This window comes from Trachypithecus francoisi, unplaced genomic scaffold (assembly GCF_009764315.1).
Source record: "Trachypithecus francoisi isolate TF-2019V2 unplaced genomic scaffold, Tfra_2.0 Lachesis_group1, whole genome shotgun sequence".
In the NCBI taxonomy this organism is placed as follows: domain Eukaryota; kingdom Metazoa; phylum Chordata; class Mammalia; order Primates; family Cercopithecidae; genus Trachypithecus; species Trachypithecus francoisi.
This window is the reverse complement of record NW_022681454.1, coordinates 39,657,259-39,672,296: the sequence shown is the minus strand read 5'-3', so window position 1 is coordinate 39,672,296 and position 15,038 is coordinate 39,657,259. Positions and strand designations below refer to the sequence as shown.

The 15,038-nt window shown below is 39.3% G+C and overlaps 1 protein-coding gene across 3 annotated transcripts in view; it reads left to right on the top strand.

Moving 5' to 3' along the window:
- PDS5A (PDS5 cohesin associated factor A) overlaps nt 1-15,038 on the top strand; it is a 170,088-nt gene that overhangs the window by 135,996 nt on the left and 19,054 nt on the right. For all 3 annotated transcript variants that reach the window (XM_033214029.1, XM_033214030.1, XM_033214031.1), the window contains 5 exons: nt 5,441-5,573; nt 6,123-6,242; nt 9,311-9,373; nt 10,393-10,538; nt 13,714-13,822. In XM_033214029.1, the coding sequence (XP_033069920.1) occupies nt 5,441-5,573; nt 6,123-6,242; nt 9,311-9,373; nt 10,393-10,538; nt 13,714-13,822 (571 nt within the window). The remainder of the gene's footprint in view (nt 1-5,440; nt 5,574-6,122; nt 6,243-9,310; nt 9,374-10,392; nt 10,539-13,713; nt 13,823-15,038) is intronic.

Below are 15,038 nucleotides of genomic sequence, written 5' to 3'. Positions count from 1 at the left end.
TTTTTAGTAGAGACGGATTTTCACTGTGGTCTCCATCTCCTGACCTCGTGATACGGCCGCCTCGGCCTCCCCAAGTGCTGGGATTACAGGCGTGAGCCACCACGCCCAGCCGCCTTTAATGTTTAATGATTACCTTTCTCCTTTATTGATATTCAATAAGATAAAATTGAAAATGAATTCATTAAGAAGAAAATAATTATTCATCATTAAACCCCCTAAAAGCCCATCATTGCTATTAACAGTTTGGTCTGTATGTTTCAACACTTTTTCTTCTTCATATGTTCATACTTCCTTAACAAATATTTATAGAGTACTTTCGATGTGCCAGATATGCTAGGTTCTTGGGCTGTGAGGTTATGTAATATGAGTATCATATATATTCCCTTAAGGTTTACAATCTAATGGAAGATGAAGAAAGGTAAAGAGGTGGTTACAATATGGTATGTGATATATGCTCTGCTATTGTGGGAGAACCTAGAATAGGCACATAACTCACACTTGGAGGGAGTCAGAAGTTAAAAAGAGGAGGAAGAAAAAATAATCTGTAGAGCAGAACTTCTAATAGTGTAGACTTCAGACATATCACTGCTGGAAAGAAGAGAGAATCAGAAAACGACCTGGAGGAAGAATATTGGAGGTCAAAGGAGCAGCAGTTTGGAAAAATGATCAGGAACCCGCTAACTTTCATTGGCTTTTTATTATATGTTAAGTGTACTGGAAATATTACCTCATTTATTCGTTAGAACAATGGGATAATTACTGTTGTTCCCATTTTATTTTTGTTTTTGTTTATGTTTTGAGATGGAGTCTTGTTCTGTCACCCAGGTTGGAGTGCAGTGGTGTGATCTTGGCTCATTGCAACCTCCGCCTCCCAGGTTCAAGCGATTCTCCTACCTTAGCATCCCGAAGTAGCTGGGACTACAGGCATGCACCACCATGTCCAGCTAATTTTTGTATTTTTTTAAAGAGATGGAGTTTCACCATGTTGGCCAGGCTGGTTTCAAACTCCGGGCCTCAGGTAATCCACCCGCTTCGACCTCCCAAAGTGCTGGGATTACAGGTGTGAGCCACCACACCCTTCCTGTTGTTCCCATTTTACAAATGAAGATATCAGCAAGGGTAAAGTCACACAGCTAATAAGTGTCCTTTGAATTTAACAACAAACTGTATGTATTTGCTTACTGGTTGGAAAAATTGTTTAAAATGTGTTTAGCAACAAAGCACTCACTGATAAGCTTGGCAGGGGCAGCTATAGTAAAGCAATGCAGATGAAAGCCAAATTGCCAAAAGATAAAGAATACGTATCGTTTAGACAAATCTTTTTTAAAAATTGGCTATGAACTGGGGAGGAAGACGGCAATGGGAAGTATTTAAGGAGCCAGGGGATAAAGTGTGATTGTAGGTAAAAGAAACGATGGTAATAAATTGAGGGGAGGACTTCTAAAAGAAGAATTTGTGAGGTGGTGGGATCTTAAAGATAGATAAAAGGAAGGCCAGGGAATAAAAATAATTTTCCAGGACTGCTGTTAAGTAGTTGAGGTCTCATCTAATGATAGGCTTCTAAATGATAAAGGAGCAGAGTCTACTGGTAGGTGAGGGTGATAGAATTAGATATGAGTAGTGTAAAGATTGGAAACAGCTGCTGTGAAGAAGTAGCTAAAAATCCTGGTGACACATAGGATAGCTGGCTAGCATAAAGTACCAAGTTAAAAATTTTAAATTTATAATTATATCAAGCTTCTCAGCTACATGGTTTTTCTGTAGCATTAAACAATTCTAAATATAGCTGTCAAGAAGCCAAAGACTTGGATTGTTCTTGAGTTTTTCAAAGCAAGTGTACCAGAAGAAAAATTGGTAAGAGAGTTCACACTGTTTTTAAAAAAGTGATTAAAATGTTGAGAGGCCATGACAAGAGGATTTTTTGAGTCCAGGATTTCAGGACCAGCCTGAGCAACATAGCAGGACCCTATCTCTACAAATAATTTTTTTGAATTGACTTGGTATTGTAACGTGTGCCTGTAGTCCCAGCTACTCAGGAAGCTGAGGCAGGAGCGTCGCTTGAGCCCAGAAGGTAGGCTGCAGTGAATTTGTAATTTCACAGGTGAACAATTTCTAAAGATTAACCAAGTCTAGGAATGTCTGAGGCAGTGAAATGTCTTAGGCAAAGAAAATTTACCAGGATTGGAACCGCCAAAGAATTAGGAAATCGTGTTGAGTAGGTTGCCCAGAAAATAGGCAGGACTTAAAGATGGAGTTGAGGAAAAATGTCATCCAGAAACTAAATGAATGCAAGGAACATAGGGAAGCTGATAGATAAGTTGACAAGGAGAGGATGGTAGAAGCAGCCAAATGGCATAAGTTTCCTTGGAGTAATTGTACATAAACATGAAAAAATAACTGGAATCAGCATTGGGGATGATAGAAGCTGAACCCACTCTCTAACCCTGAGTATGCGTCATCTAATAGAATGAGCAGTTACAACTTTAGGGGAATGCAAGGCAAGCATTCTTGGAGTGGGGGTATGGTTTCAGTTATGGCAAAAAGGTGAAGTGAGCATTCATTGAAGTTTCTTTTTGGGGGAAAAGTGTATTCCAGAGAGCTCAGTGAAAAGACATTGAGATGGAGAGGAATTAGCTCCTTTGGATAAGGCAAGAAGAAACAGAGGATTATGGGAGTCTGTGTACTTCGTAGGATGGGTAAACATTAATGATTACATTTCTTGGGCAGTATTGAGGATGCAGAAGTGAGACACGGCCCCAAGGTTTTCATCATATTCTAATTTCACAAAATGCCATTTTAATGTCTATTTTCTATTGTTTTATAATACATTTTGTTTTGTATTGTTTTGTATCCTGTTTTAAACATAACATTATATTGAACAGCTTCCAAGTACTAAAATTTATTGAGTCAATTGGTTCATGTTAGATAGCACATTAGTCTCAGCATGTTTGCATAAAATTAAGGTGGAATTGGCGTTCTTACCACAAAACAATCATACTTTTTTCCAGTTACTTCAAGGAATAAATTCTCTATTGTGTTGATGTGCATTCAAGTATTTTATATATATATATATACTAATGTTTAAAACCTTATTGCAAGATTTTTTTGTTACAACTTTTTAAAGAAACGCTGTGTAGGAATGCTTCCTCACCTTATCCCCTAAAACTGAGAGTAATCCTAACCCTATACTTTTGTGAAAAGGGATCAAACAAATCTTCAAGTTAATAGAAACTCAACAGAATTCTGACCTGAGAGTCAAGGAAATGACTTCAGTGTTTACATAAATATATAGAATCCTCAAACCTGTAGAACTGATGTGTTCAGTGTTGCCACCTTTGTCTAGTACATAGTTGCTCAGATAATGTTTATTATATTTATTTTGTGTATTTTTGTTAAAAGTGTAAAGGCAGACCTGGTTCTAATCCTAGCTCCATCTTTTTATCTCTGTGACCCTAAACAGGTAACGCTTGAAAAAAATACTTAGACAGCCAGGTGTGGTCGCTTACGCCTGCAGTCCCAGCACTTTGTGAGGCCAAGGCCAGTAGATTGCTTGAGCCTAGGAGTTCAAGACCAGTCTGGGCAACCTGGCGAAACCCCAGCTCTATAAAAAGTAGCCAGACGTAGTGGCAAACGCCTATAGTCCCAGCTACTCAGGAAGCTGAGGTAGGAGGATAGTGTGAGCCCAGGACACCATGGCTGCCAGGGCTGTGATCACGCCACTGCACTCCAGCCTGAGAAACAAGCAAGACCCAGTCTTAAAAGACAGACAAAAAAAAAAAAAAATAGGTTCTATATATAATGGTGATGATTTTTCATATTCTTTATAGAGTTATGAGGATTATATGAAGGTAAAGTGCTTAGCCTAATGCTTATTAGATAGTAAGCACACATTAAATATTTGCTAATTTTTATTATATGTGTTGTTATTCATTATTCTGCTCCTTTCTTTGATCAGGATTCTAGCAGCTATCCAATATCTAACTAGAGTTGACAACTCTTTGCCAAAGTTAATAAATATTATTGAAACAATCAACTATCATTTAAGCCATTAAGCTAAAAAACTAATGCATGCTACAGTAGTCTCTTAAAACAGTTACATGGAATGTAGGAAAAGAAACTTTGTACAGAGTATCATCAAATAATTTCTCCCCTGTTGATGCAGTAATGTAGTAGTCGTGTCACTGCCTGAAAATCCCGGGATCTTTATAAAAACAGGCCCCATTTCCAGATTTGTCTATTTAAGTTCTCCAAGCAATTCTAATGTTCAGCCTGATTTGGGGTTCCCTTTTACTTGGAAATTCAAATGTTCCCTTCAGACACAATATGTTAAATGAATATACAGTGACAAGTGTAGAATAGCAAAAGTGGTTTGAGATTGTGACTCCTTAATTGAGTGGCTGAGTACCACACACATCAGCCTCATAGTACATGCAGTTTAGATTTGTTTCTCAGCAGAACTGCATACCAATTGTAGAACTTCTGCATAGCTTATAAATAATCAAAATGCCAAGACTGTTGTGTGTTGATTTGCTCATCATTGCTGGGTGTTAAGATACATCAGATTATCTAAACTTACCTGTAGGGTGAATCTGTGTTTTCTTTTCAGAGGGTGTCACTTTTTTGTCCAGGCGCGAGTGCAGTGGTGTGATCATGGCTCACTGCAGCCACAAGCGATCCTCCCACCTCAGCCCCACAAGTAGCTGGGACTACAGGTACCCACTACCATGCCCAGCTAATTTTTGTATTTTTTTGTAGAGATGGGGTCTCACGGGGTCGGTCTCGAATTCCTTGTTTTGTTTTTTTTCCATTTGAGACGGAGTCTCACTCTGTCACCCAGGCTGGAATGCAGTAGTGCAGTCTTGGCTCACTGCAAGCTCCGCCTCCCGGGTTCATGCCATTCTCCTGCCTCAGCCTCCCAAGAAGCTGGGACTACAGGCGCCTGCCACCACACCCATCTAATTTTTGTATTTTGGTTAGAGACAGGGTTTCACTGTGTTAGCCAGGATGGTCCCGATCTCCTGACCTCGTGATCCACCTTCCTTGACCTCTCAAAGTGCCCAGATTACAGGCATGAACCACTACGCCCGGCCTCGAATTTCTGGTTTCAGGCAATCTACCCACCTCAGCCTCCCAAAGTGCTGAGGTTGTAGGCATGAGCCACCATGTCCAGCTAGGGTGAATCTTTATATGCCTTATGAAACTTAATATGAGAAACAGAATTTCTCATATTAAGCTATGTTTTCATTTTTTATATATTATTTCATGCTTTAATTTTCCATTTGAATAGAATATTATTAATAGGATAATAACATGTACTAGTCATTAAGGTTGATCATTTTATTTTATTTTATTCAGACAACAGAAATTCCTGTTAACATATTTATTGCTTTAAGCTAAAGCATCTATCTATATCTAGTCTCTTTAATATGTTTACATTTAGGTGCCTATGGTTCATGCTTGAAGTTTTAATGACAAAGAATGAAAACAATAGCCATGCCTTTATGAAGAAGATGGCAGAGAACATCAAGTTAACCAGAGATGCCCAGTCTCCAGATGAATCCAAGACAAATGAAGTAAGATGAGTCTTAGGCCAGTGGATGTTAAGATGTAATAGAAAAATATATTGTCCCACTGTTTTTTTTTTTTTTTTTTTTTTTTGGCCATACATAATAATTTAAATTTTAGAATGTTTACAAAAGTAAATGAATAGTTTTTATTGCACTTCATTACAAGTGAATTTTATTTCAAGAATCTTTAGTGCTCTGAAAAGACATTATAACCTTAGATCTAGAGGATAAGAATAAAATGTACAACTATGCTATTTTACAAACTTACAGTAAGAGTTACAGACAAATGCTTGTTCTTTTTGTGTGCTTTCTTTGGGTTGGTTCATTTGTTATATGAATGCCATGCATATTGGCATTCATGTTAAATTCATATAGAGGGATTTTTCTTTACCACAAGGCTACATAAACAATGCTGAACAGAAATATGGAATGTTCAAGGAATAAATAACAACCACAGTATCATTCTTTTAACTCTAATTTATACATTTAGTGGAATTGGTAATTGTGATTATTTCGCAATACTAAAAGTTATATATGATTCGTTTTCTTCCCTAGAAACTGTATACAGTATGTGATGTGGCTCTCTGTGTTATAAATAGTAAAAGTGCTTTGTGCAATGCAGATTCACCAAAGGACCCAGTCCTCCCAATGAAATTTTTTACACAACCTGAAAAGGTAATTTTCTTCCTCTCATTTTTCCTACCACACTAAACTGATTTAAATTTCAGTTACTATCAACCATTGTGACAAATACTGAATTGTCTTGACTACAGAGTAAAAAAAGAAAATCAGGGTTTATCAAGGAATGGGAGATTGTCTTACACAGCCCTGAACATTATTCTGACTTGAACAGAAGACTACAAATATTGTTGATCTTATGTTTACTCTAGGAATTTCTAGTATTAAAAAGAGTTTTCAGATTTTTTAAATTATTTTAATCTCATTTTATTGAAACGTGGTATTTTTGCAGACAAAAATTTTTAATATTTGGCACACTGTAAGGAGGGACAAGTTCCCTCCTCTAAGCCTCAATTTCTTCATCTTTATAATGCAGATGTTAATAATACATATGGACAATTACTAATATCTAGGTTTATATGAAGTTTATCACATAAAACCATTCAATAAATGGTGTTATTAATTAATATACAGTGTATCCATTCTGCTTTCAGCAAGTTGTTTCCCATGTAAGTAAATTTTTCAGGTAACCCAGGCTCTGTTAAGTGTTTCCAGCTAATTTGGATTTTTAAAAGCTTTTATTTGTTTCCTGCTTTTAGATGGTATTTTAAACTTGTTTAACTTTGTCCTGTAAATGTATATATATGTGCCTCAGTAATGACCCCTTTAGAGCAGTGATTCCCAACCTTTTTGACACCTGGGACCAGTTTCGTGGAAGACAATTTTTCCACAGAGAAATTGAGGTGGGGAGATGGTTTCAGGATGAAACTGTTTTACCTCAGGTCATCAGGCATTAGTTAGATTCTCATAAGGAGCACACAACCTAGCTCCCTCGCATGCATAGTTCACAGTAGGATTTGTGCTTCTGTAAGAATCTCATGCTGCCATTGATCCAACAGGAGGCAGAGCTCGGGTGGTAATGCTTGCTGGCCAGCCACTTACTGCTTGCTATGCATCCCAGTTCCTAACAGGCCGCAGACCCACGACCTATAACCCATACCGGTCTGCGGCTCGTGGGTTGGAGACCCCTAGCTTAGAGAATTCTCCAAATGCACATTCCAAGAAATAAACGGAGCTTCCTACTTTGAATGCCGTACTTTACTAAAAGTTTGCTAAAATGTAATGATTTTTATTATTGATTTAGTATTAAACACTTAACTGTGCCTTGCTTTTGATAGAAATAATGAGAATTGCAAAAGTATGCTCTCTAATCGAATCCACTGATCTGTATAAAATTTTTTTTTGGTCTCCATCACTCAGGCTGGAGTGCAGTGGCTTGATTTTGGCCCACTGCAGCCTCCAACTCCCTGGCTCAAACAGTCCTCCTACCTCATCCTCTCAAGTAGCTGTGACTGCAGGCATGTGTCACCACACCTGGCTGATTTTTTAACTTTTTTGTAGAGAGGTGGTTTCATCATGTTGGCCAGGCCTCAAACTCCTGGGCTCAAGTGATCAACCCACCTCCCAGCATCCCAAAGTGCTGGGATTACAGGCATGAGCCACCATGCCCAGCCTATAAAATGCTCTTAAGTGAGCTGTTGAATTAAAATTAATCCTGTTGTTGACCTAGGACCGTCATGAATAGAATAATACCTGAATAGAATCTTCATAACAGTGGTAATACCATCATCAGAATTAAATTCCTACATGTCACTACACCTGTCTGGCCTCGTAAAGAACAATTTTTTTTTCTTTTGATATTTTCTGTGTTATAGTGTTTTAGTCTTCTTAATAATAACTTAGGTTTTTCTGTTTTCAGTATGCAGCATTCCTTATTTTTCTAACATGTTGCTTTCAATGTGTTATAAATTCATAAACACTAGAAAACTAGGTTTGTGAAGTTAGTGAACCTAGTGAAGCTATAGTATATCTTTATGAATGAAGTGAATGAACTTTGGTACACAGGTTTCTTGATGTTTATTTTAGCTGCATAGAAGACAGTGCAAAAGAAATGATACGGCTTTGCCTAGCACACATGACAAAACTGTGATTTCCTCACAGGCACACTTTGTTCTTTCCTACTTCTGTGAAGGTAAATTTAATACAATTAAAAATATTTTTTAATGGGATTACTTAAAACGTATTTATATTTCCTGAGTTTATTAGCTGGTTTTGCTTCACTGACACAATATTGTGGTTTATTTGTGTGCCATTTTCAGATATTAAACAGGAAGAGGCATCGAGAGATCAAGTTTGAACTCCTAATTTGTTTTTTCTTTTTTTTTTTCTCTTTGAACTCCTAATTTGTATATAGATACAACTCTCAAAGTGCTATCATTTTCCACTTTTCGTTTAAATCGTTTATTTACTTGTTAATATCACAGCTGTCAAAGAACATAATTCACTTAATTGTATTTTGACAGTTGATCTACTTATGGTTCTAAGAAACAGTTTTATGTGTTTTTTGTTGTTGTTTTTGTTTGTGTTTTGAGGTGGAGTTTCACTCTTGTCACCCAGGATGGAGTGCAGTGGCACGATCTTGGCTCACCACAACCTCTGCCTCCCAGGTTCAAGTGATTCTCCTGCCTCAGCCTCCTGAGTAGCTGGGATTACAGGCGCGTGCCACTTGGCCCGGCTAATTTTGTATTTTTTGTAGAGATGGGGTTTCACTGTTGGCCAGGCCAGGTGGGTCTCAAACTTCTGACCTCAGGTGATGTGCCCACTTTGGCCTCCCAAAGTGCTGGGATGAGGCTCACAGGCGTGAGTCACCACACCCAGCCCGAGTTTATGATGTGGTGGAATTCAATGAATAAATCTAACGAATAAACTGCATTGAACCATATGAAAACATGGGTGTGCTTTATTTATGGTGTGATTTAGGAAATTTATCTTTGACATTTGCCTAAGTGTCTGTGCCATCAGTTTAATTTAAAGCTAGACTTATGGTATGGCTCATTAAATGTTTTGTTTGTTTGACGAACTGGTATATGTGTTAGCACAAGTGTATTTATTATTGCAAGGCACAATACCTAAAAAACCTTATTGGGATAATTAAAATACTCATGTTCCCTTTGATTGATGTTTCTTTTTTCTTTTTCTTTTTTCTTTTTTTTTTTTATTAATAGGACTTCTGTAATGATAAGAGTTATATTTCAGAAGAGACAAGAGTACTTCTGTTAACAGGAAAGGTATTATGTACTTAATAATTTTGAGATCTTTGTTTCATGTGTATATTGCTTCTGCTATTCCTAGAAATACCTTTAAATGACCACTAGATTATATAGTTCCTGATTCTTAGGGATCACATTATGGATTTAAAGCATCTAAAGCAGCCATGCTTTTAGACTTTTTCTGCCAGCAGCCACTCTTCTGAATTGCCACTGTGTGTTCTCATTAGTAATGTTAAGCACAGTTTATTTACAATTCACAAAGAAGGCTTTCCTGGGAAATGCTATAACCAACTTAGGTATATAAGATAAAAGAAATAATTTTATACTACTAATGAATGAGATAATTCATGTTCTATATAAGTAATACGGTGACACCTAGAACAGCAAAAGGAAATTTAGTTTTTTGTAAACAATTCCTAAAGTATTACTCTATATATATATCTCCAATAGTTTGTTTATAGAAGCGTTTATTATGTATTTTGCTGTATTTTAGGGGAACTTTGTATTTTGATTGAATAATAAAGGATAAATTAATATTACCTAGTTATTATTAAGTAGGGATATGCTTATGACTTTTGATTGTATTAAGGCAGCCAAACACAATTTTACAGAATGAACTTTTTTTTTTTCTTGAGACAGTCTCATTTTGTCGCCCAGGCTGGAGTACAGTGGTGCAATCTCAGCTCACTGCAACCTCCACCTCCTGGGTTCAGGCAATTCTTGTGCCTCAGTCTCCCAAGTAGCTGGGGCTACAAGCTTACACCACCACACCTTACTAATTTTTATGTTTTTGGTAGAGGTTGGGTTTCACTGTGTTGGCCAGACTGGTCTTGAACTCCTGGCCTCAAGTGACCCACCTCCCAGAGTGCTGGGATTTATAGTCAGGAGCCACTGTGCCTGGCCCAGAATGAACATTTCTGGTAAATTTAACTAATTAGCATTTAACAATATCTCTTACTTTTGTCTAAATTTACATGTATACATGGTAAGATATAAACGTGTGTGTTTTTGGGGGGTTTTTTTCTTTTTGTTTTTAGCCAAAGCCTGCTGGAGTACTAGGTGCAGTAAATAAGCCTTTATCAGCAACGGGAAGGAAACCCTATGTTAGAAGCACTGGCACTGAGACTGGAAGCAATATTAATGTAAATTCAGAGCTGAACCCTTCAACCGGAAATCGATCAAGGCAACTTTTCTCTCCAATTATTTTGTTCCTAGCACTCACTACTTGGTTTATCTTTTATTCCTAAAGTGCTGTCTCATAAAATGGTCTTCTGTCGTTAGAGGTGTTCTGGTACAAAATAATATTGATGGATTTTAGTATTTTCTTTTTCTTTTTTCTTTTCTTTTTTTTTTTGATACGAAGTTTCACTCTTGTCCCCAGGCTGGAGTTCAATGGTGCAATCTCGGCTCACTGCAACCTCCACCTCCTGGGTTCAAGCGATTCTCCTGCCTCAGCCTCCCAAGTAGCTGGGATTACAGGTGCCTGCCACCACACCAGGCTAATTTTTGTATTTTTAGTAGAGACGGTTTCGCCATGTTGGCCAGGCTGGTCTCGAACTCCTGACCTGAGGTGATCCACCCCCTTGGCCTCCCAAAGTGCTGGGATTACAGGCATGAGCCACCACGCCCGGCCAGTCAGTATTTTATTTTCTTTCTCAATTTTGTGTAATTTTTTTTTTTTTTTTGAGACGGTGTCTCACTCTGTCGCCCGGGCTGGAGTGCAGTGGCCGGATCTCAGCTCACTGCAAGCTCCGCCTCCCAGGTTGACGCCATTCTCCTGCCTCAACCACCCGAGTAGCTGGGACTACAGGTGCCCGCCACCTCGCCCGGCTAGTTTTTTGTATTTTTTAGTAGAGATGGGGTTTCACCGTGTTAGCCAGGATGGTCTCGATCTCCTGACCTCTTGATCCGCCCGCCTCGGCCTCCCAAAGTGCTGGGATTACAGGCTTGAGCCACCGCGCCCGGCCGTAATTATTTTTTTTTTAAGAGACAGGGTCTCACTTTGTTGCTTAGGCTAGAGGGTAGTGGCAGAATCATAGCTCACCATAGCCTCAGACTCCTGGGCTCTAGGAATCTTCTCGCTTCAGCATCCCAAGTAGCAGGGACTACAGGCATGCACCACCAACCCCAGTCAATTTTCTTTTGTACTTTTCGTAAAGATGGGGTTTCGTCATCTTCCCCAAGTCGGGCTCGATCTCCTGGGCTCAAGTGATCCACCCACTTCAGCCTCCCAAAGTGCTGGGATTACAGGTGCAAACCACCGCACCCAGGCACATTTTAGTATTTTCAATGAGGAAATGAAGAGTGTACTGCACACTTTGAAACTATTAATATATAGCATTCTAAGTGTGTAGAAAAGTTAATAGAAAATAATATAAGAATTAATACAACCGATTTGTATCAAAATGCTTTTTTTAATATTTTTGAGACAGAGGGTCTCTGTTCGTCACTCAGGCTGGAGTGCAGTGATGGGATGTCAGCTCACAGCAACCTTTGCCTCCTGGTTTCAAGTGATTCTCGTGCCTCAGCTTCCTGAGCTTACAGGTGCACACCACCACTCCCAGCTAATCTCTGTATTTTTAGTAGAGACGGGGTCTCACCATGATTGCCAGGCTAGTCTCTGCCCACCTTGGACTCCCAAAGTGCTGGGATTACAGTCATGAACCATCACGCCTGGCCCAAAATGTTTATTTTTTATACATAAGAAAATTCAACGCTTAGGAAAACTATGAAAACATAACTTTTAAATAAAATGAAATGCTTTTTAATTTTTAACTCAAATTAGTATAGGAGAGCTGGGTATAGTGCATTACAGCTGTGATCCCAGAACTTTAGTAGGCCAACGCAGGATTATCGCTTGAGCGCAGAAGTTCAAGGCTAAAGTGAGCTGTGATGCCACCGCTACACTCCAGCCTGGGTGACAAAGCAAGACCCTGGCTCTTAAAAAAAAGAAAAGGCTATGTGTGATGGCTCACACCTGTAATCCCAGCACTTTGGGAGGCCGAGGAAGGATAATCACTGGAGCCCAGGAGTTTGAAACCAGCCTGGGCAACATGGGACATACACTTGTAGTCCCAGCGACTTGGGAGCTCAGGAGACAGAGGCAGGAAGAGCACTTGAGCCCAGGAGTTCTAGGCTATATCAGCTATGATTACACAATTTCATTCCAGCCTGAGTAAGACCCTGTCTCTTTTAAAAGTATAGGATAAGTTTACATTGTTCTAACATTTTTCACTTATAAAAATATTCCATGTTTGTTTTAACATACTAAGTATTCAGGGTATTAGCTACTACATAAGAATTTCTACCTGCAATTTTTTTCATAAACATAATTATTTTGATACATAATAATTGTGCATATTTATGAGGTGTTTGTGATATTTTGGTATATGCATACCATGTATAGTGATCAAATCAGGGTAATTAGGATATCTGTCACGTCAAACCTTTATCATTTCTGACCCTACTCGTAGGAACATTTAATATTGTGGCTTTTATAGATATTGTTCTTACACATGAAATCTTACGAATAAACTCAACCAATGATGTTTTAAACCACTTTTCGCAAAAATGAAGCCCAAGATATAAAATCAATTAATGTGGTTTAAAGAATAGTGGGGCCTCAAATACCTACCAAATAGGCTCTTCTGACAGCCCTCTCCTTTTTTTTTTTGAGACAGAGTCTCGCTCTGTCACCCAGGCTGGAGTGCAGTGGCCAGATCTCAGCTCACTGCAAGCTCCGCCTCCCGGGTTCACGCCATCCTCCTGCCTCAGCCTCCTGAGTAGCTGGGACTACAGGCGCCCGCCACCTCGCCCGGCTAGTTTTTCGTGTTTTTTAGTAGAGACGGGGTTTCACCGTGTTAGCCAGGATGGTCTCCATCTCCTGACCTCGTGATCCGCCCGCCTCGGCCTCCCAGAGTGCTGGGATTACAGGCTTGAGCCACCGCGCCCGGCCGACAGCCCCCTTTTTTGTAGAACACTATGGGAATGACAACTATACTATGGTCTATAGTTTTACTTTCGTTTTAGGATTTTCTATTCCCAAAAGATAAAGTTAACAATAGTTGTGTTATTTTGTCTCTTGACAATTAACCCTTTTATCGGGTAGTCTTAGGCAGTCATTTCTGTCTTAAGGTTATTAAGGCAAAATGGAAATAGATACCACTTTATCAAAGCTAAATGGAAAATGGTACTTTTAAAGCAATAGTCTCTATAACTACAGAATATCCGAATCTTGCTATTGTTGCTTCATTTGTCCAGATTTCGAAACCATCCTAAGCCTTTTTTTATTGGTATGGTGAGAGAGTGAACTTTCTCTTCATGGAAATATGAAGTCTTGGTTTATTTGTCTTAAACAGGGAACAGAGTTCAGAGGCAGCAGAAACTGGAGTTAGTGAAAATGAAGAGAACCCTGTGAGGATTATTTCAGTCACACCTGTAAAGAATATTGACCCAGTAAAGAATAAGGTAAATTTTTTAAATTTTTTCTTTTTTTTTTTTTTTTGAGACGGAGTCTCGCTCTGTCACCCAGGCTAGAGTACAGTGACCGGATCTCAGCTCACTGCAAGCTCCACCTCCCGGGTTCACGCCATTCTCCTGCCTCAGCCTCCCGAGTAGCTGGGACTACAGGCGCCCGCCACCTCGCCCGGCTAGGTTTTTGTATTTTTTTAGTAGAGACGAGGTTTCACCGTGTTAGCCAGGATGGTCTCCATCTCCTGACCTTGTGATCTGCCCGTCTCGGCCTCCCAAAGTGCTGGGATTATAGGCTTGAGCCACCGCACCCGGCCAATTTTAAAATTTAACAAGTGGATTTTTTCCATGGAGATTATGACAGTTTTTCCACAGGGGTAAGAAATCTACAGCCAACATGTTAATCCACATGCTACATTTTAAACTTGTGTGTATTACCACCCCTGGGTATACTTTGTTACACTTTCCAAAAATGATTCGGCTTACCTCCATCCACTTTATTTTATAAGAATTTATGTGGTCTGGCTGGGCACAGTGACTTACACCTGTAATCTCAACACTTTGGGAGGCCAAGGAAGACAAATCACCTGAGGTCGGGAGTTCAAGACCAGCCTGGCCAACATGGTGAAACCTCATCTCTACTAAAAAAAAAAAAAAAATTACCAGGACATGATGGTCGGCAGTGAAATCCCAGCTACTCGGGAGGCTGAGGCAGGAAAATCTCTTGAGCCCAGGAGGCAAAGGTTGCAGTGAGCCAAGATAACGCCATTGCACTCCAGCCTGGGTGACAGAGACTCTGCCTCCAAAAAAAAAAAAAAAAATTAATGTGGTCACCCATAATGGTATTCTTTTCCTATACTACCCATTTCAACTCTTTTAAAGAATAGGAATTGAGGCCCGGCACGTTGGCTCACGCCTATAATCCCAGCACTTTGGAAGGCTGAGGTGGGCAGATCACGAGGTCAGTAGTTTAAGACCAACCTGGCCAACATGGCGAAACCCCGTCTCTATAAGTAAAAAAATTAACCGGGCGTAGTGGCAGGCACCTGTAATCCCAGCTACTCAGGAGGCTGAGGCAGGAGACTTGCTTGAACCCAGGAGGCAAGACTCTATCTCAAAAAAAAAAAAAGGAATTGAGAGTTTTAGAAATCTTTCAAAAGTTTACTGATTCCTACCAGTGATCAACCCTTTACTTTGTTTCTACTGTGTTTTT